This window comes from Physella acuta, unplaced genomic scaffold (assembly GCF_028476545.2).
Source record: "Physella acuta isolate Inbredline_101_S28 unplaced genomic scaffold, ASM2847654v3 ptg000013l, whole genome shotgun sequence".
NCBI classification, from domain to species: Eukaryota; Metazoa; Mollusca; class Gastropoda; family Physidae; genus Physella; species Physella acuta.
In genome coordinates, this window is record NW_026731533.1 from 33,759 (window position 1) to 38,852 (window position 5,094).

Genomic DNA, 5,094 nt, shown 5'->3' on the forward strand with positions numbered 1-5,094 from the left:
GGAACTTGCTTTATATATTTGCTTTAATAGCTAGTCCTCGATATTGCTTCGTTGAGGAGGAGATACGACTTAAAGCTGCGGACACACATCCATCCAGAAATAACGAATTAATAATCGCAATTGTCAGTATGGTTTGTATTAACAAGCTTTAAATGCACAGAAAATAAGAAAATAAAACTAATTTGGTTTATTTGATAAAAAATTTTAACGCTCGTGAGATCTTTTAAAAAATTTTAGCAATAAAACTTTTTTTGTTTGATAAATTAGTTTTTATTTCTTATTTTTTGATGCATTTCAAGCTAGTTGCTATGAAGGTTTTTTTATTATTATATTTGTTTTATTCACTGTTCGCTTCGTACATATTCAATCCTGCTTTATGTTTGAAATTACATATAATAGATACCTGCAACAGAGTTAACACTAAACCTTTCTCATTCGAGAAAATTAGTTTTTGTTTTTTTCAAGCCCAAACCTGACCACCTTACTATAAAGGGTTTTATTTGTTATTGCGCTTGTCGTTCAAAACAATTACTATTCAACTCTACAGCCATGTTAAGTTTAGTCGGATAAAACATACAACAATGTCAACAAGCGCTAAAAGGCACTGACGAACGCTATCCGAAAAACTATTTAATAATGAAGACAATCGATTATTGATACAGCAAAATGGTTATTTATGTAAATAGTTATTTATTGACACAAAGAACTGTTTATTGACACAAAGAAATATGTATTAATATAAACAATTGTTTATTGATACAAATACATTGTTTTGCTACAAACAACTGTTTATAGATACATAAAGCAAGCACGCCAGCGACTGGCTCTAGGTCTACCGCTTGCTTTGCTGAACAGACGATTCGCACACACAAAGAGCCACGTCTGTGCACTCGGATATCCTCCAGAGTGAGTCGTTCAGATCTGCGGCCGCGCACGCATCGTTGCTCGGAGACATTGGTGTATCCGGCACCCAGTTGCTGTAACCAACAGCCTCGCTAGATTTCCTATAAAAAACGGATTAGTCTTTAACGTAAAAAAACATTTTTAAAGTGCATTGTAACAAACAAAAATCATTATATAATATTAGAGCCTCTTCCTGCATTAAAGGACAGTAGTTCTCCCAGAAAAGTGAAATCTTAGACTGCGCATTAGGGAATTAGTCTAAGTCATCTCGTGTTGCCCCTGTAACACGATCCCTCTCAAAGTCTTGCCAGTATAGTCAAAAAGAGTGCTAAGCACTGCGTTTGGTCACAACTTCATAAAGCATTACCCTAAACAATAACCATCGCCAACCATTACCAAAGCAGGAAATACAAATCAACGTAACATTTTATCCTTAACAAATCAAACTTAATTACCTTTTTGAAATAATACTAAACTTAATGCAACAAATAGAAGCTGCTATTAGGCAAAGTTGTTATGCAACACTTTTCACTTACGCATGCAAGTGCCAGGCGTTGTTTGTGAACTTAATACCCAGCCAGTAAGGATAGATGTTGGTGCGACTCAGCGTATTCACTGAACCTCCCATCTGCTTGTGAAGAAATGCTTTCGTTTCGGCCGATTTCGGTACCACAACATCGTAACTAGTTTGTGAAGGAAAGGTACAAAACTGGTACATTCATGTGTCTTTTTTTCGAAACTAATCTATATTTTGATTAAAATATTGCCTGGTTGCAAGCAATACTTTAAGTGTTGCACAAAGTTTAATATGTCCTAATTTGCACTTACCTAGAATTCTGACATCTTTTTGAACAGTCGTCAAATTTCAGGAGCATATCGGCAACAACGTAGCAGCTACTCAAATGTTTGAAGGAGCAGTGTTTGCCTTTTTTCGTAACTGGTGGTACTTGCGTTTCTGGAGAATCTGCTTCAGGTTTTTGAGCTTCTGCTTGAGATGTTGCTTTTTTAATTAGGGAATGTGATGCAGGTATTTGAGATTCAGACGTTTGTGATTTTTCCTGCAGTGTGGCTTTTCTTAGCAAAGAATATGGTGTTTTCTGCTTTTCGCTGCTTATTTGTGATGAACTGCTTTCTTTTTTTATTTTTGTCGTTTTATGTTTATGTAGAAGGTTAGCTACCAATGCATCCCCATCTGAAGCCAGTGTTGATTTTATTGATATAAGATTTTTTTCTGATAATGCTGACTTTTTTTCTGATGATTGAAGCTGTTCTTCCGATGATGATGGCTTTTCTTTTGATGATCGCGGCCATTCTTCCGATGATGATGGCTTTTCTTCTGAAGATTGCAGCTGTTCTTCCGATGATGATGGCTTTTCTTCTGATGATCGCGGCCATTCTTCCGATGACGATGGCTTTTCTTCTGATGATCGCGGCCATTCTTCCGATGATGATGGCTTTTCTTCTGAAGATTGCAGCTGTTCTTCCGATGATGATGGCTTTTCTTCTGATGATCGCGGCCATTCTTCCGATGACGATGGCTTTTCTTCTGATGATCGCTGCCATTCTTCCGATGATGATGGCTTATCTTCTGAAGATTGCAGATTTTCTTCCGATGATGATGGCTTTTCTTCTGATGATCGCGGCCATTCTTCCGATGATGATGGCTTTTCTTCTGAAGGTTGCAGCTGTTCTTCCGATGATGATGTCTTTTCTTCTGATGATCGCGGCCATTCTTCAGATGATGATGGCTTTTCTTCTGAAGATTGCAGCTGTTCTTCCGATGATGATGTCTTTTCTTCTGATGACCGCGTCCATTCTTCCGATGATGATGTCTTTTCTTCTGATGACCGCGGCCATTCTTCTGATGATGATTTAGACTCTTCATATGATTCCTCGCTTTCTGAAAAACTGATTTCTATTGGGTAAATATTTATTATAATATTTTGTCCTGGTGTATCATAGTATCCGACTGCTCCACGGTATCCGGTTGCCTCATGTTGTTCTGTTTTATCATTTTGTTCTTTTGTATTATGGTGTCTGTGTTTATCAAGCCACCCCGGCAAAGGAATAATTACTTGTGGAAGATCATTGAAAATTCCATGTCTCAAATCAGTTGGTTTCAAGTCCGTATACTCGCTATACACATCACCGAGAGATGGTCTATCATATGGAAAAGCTGACGAATAGCTAAGTGAAACTGCGAAGAGAAATAACACACGCAGGAGATATGCGGGAGCTCTGCGACAATCAGGCTCCATACCTTGGCGTCTTCTAGATTACTCCAACAACTACAAGTCTTGCCTATACTTAAACTTCAATGCGCGAATAAGTAATCAACAACCCTGGTTCATTTTAGCTCGTGCTATTTATCAATCAAAATATACAATTAGGATTACTGATGAATTTATATTGAAAACTAGACCGACCTAAGACACACTGGATTTTAGGCAGACCTGATTCGATCACTAGGAGTAATGATTTTAAACTTAACCCTTAACACATTTATAAATTATGGGCGGCATGGCCTAAGAGGTAGAGCGCTAGGCTACTAACCCGACAGTCTCGAGTTCGAATCCTGGTTCAAGTCAGTAGAATGTCCCTGAGTCCACCCAGCCCTGATGGGTGAAGAAAAATATAAACTACTTCATCTGCCCAATGGATTGCTAGGTCTAAAGAGGATTCTTTACTTTGCTCTTCACATTTATAAATTACAACAGTCAATTGATTAAGCTGCATGTTGTAGGGAGATACATCGCTTGATATAATGTGATATGGTGTTTGATATGTCGAACACCTTATGTACATTCGTTCGGTGGCAGTAGCCCGGAAAAGCTCATAGGGGTGTGTGGTTAAAAAAAGTATTTTCTATATTTCAGTATTTATATGTACATATCACAATTTATTGTAACTTTATACCCACCTACTCTCCCAAACACTAAATACAAATTTTCAATGAACTCCTTCCCCCACATCCTACCCCCCCCCCCCCCTCAGCCACACTATCCAGAAATTATTTTAGTTGCGTATTGTCACTTGATGAAGTTGTGACGTGGTAATTACTGAATCCTATTTAAATGACCAAACACAATAAACAGGTTTACGCTAATCAATAAGTAAAAATTAACTTCAGTAGGAGGGTATGAGGGTACGAGAGGATGTAATGATCTTCAGCCACACCAGTTGTAATGGGGGATAAACAACAACCACCCAGATGTGAGAGTGGGGGTGATGAATTGAGATGAAGAAATATCCAGCGCACGTTCAAGTTCAAAAATACAATGTTCTTTATAAAAATGTATTTTCAACTTCCTACCTAACCTACTAATCTATTCTTTACTGTATACTGTTTACTACTACTACTAACTGAACCTGAGCCTTTTCGGGTTAGCAGTTGCGCGCTTTACTAACGTCCACACCGTTCCTTAGTTTATTATTTGCTTGGATACATTTATTGTTGCATTTATTTCTGACAAAGTCCAAATTCCTATATAACCGTTATAAGCAATGTTAAGCTGATCATGGCTAATTAGTAGTTATGCTATATAATGAGGAGTTTAAAGCTGCACTTACAAGGATATACTACAAAGCGACACACAATCATCGTTCGTGGTGAGTACATCAAAGTATGAGTAGCACCGGTCACCTTTCCTAACGAAGCCTAGCGAGCAGTCCTTCCTGGTGGTGTTTTGATAACTTCTTTCAAAGATGGCCGACCTGTTTCCAACATGCCAACGGGCGAAAGTCGTCGGGTCAACTTTATACAAATATTTTCTTCCTCGTTTTGCCTGGTGTAAACTGTCGTTTATAAGTTTATTTATTTTAGTATCAAGCGGGCTCCATAAGTTCGCGTGATTCTGATATTCTCTTTCGTAACAAGCACTTCCGTGTTGTTCTTTCCGTTGGTGGAAGTATTTTTAGATTCTGGTCGTCTTGAGAGATTTCTTGTTTTGTTTGTTTAGAAACATTGGTTGTTTATTGGTACCTATGGTAGCGTGGTGTGTACTCTGATTTGACGTGTGGGTCAATTACTGGTGCAAAATGGATAAATCAATATGTCTAGGTCGATAAAACTTTGGGAGTTATTTGTTCTTTTTTATTTGTGATAAACAAATCCAGTTAGTTTATTCCCTATTATAACACATTATTGAGCAGATCTAAAGCAGAAAAATTCAAAATGATTGCACCTTCGTC

At 37.8% G+C, this 5,094-nt stretch overlaps 1 protein-coding gene across 1 annotated transcript; it reads right to left on the minus strand.

Moving 5' to 3' along the window:
- Positions 1–700: 700 nt before the first annotated feature.
- Positions 701–4,770, minus strand: LOC131935608 (uncharacterized). Its single transcript, XM_059292109.1, has 4 exons — positions 4,474–4,770; positions 1,732–3,265; positions 1,440–1,586; positions 701–1,004 (listed from the first exon to the last, which is right to left on the minus strand). The coding sequence occupies exons 2-4, from the start codon at positions 3,159–3,161 to the stop codon at positions 833–835; spliced, it is 1,749 nt and encodes a 582-aa protein (XP_059148092.1). The 5' UTR covers positions 3,162–3,265; positions 4,474–4,770; the 3' UTR covers positions 701–832.
- Between the last annotated feature and the right edge of the window lie 324 nt (positions 4,771–5,094).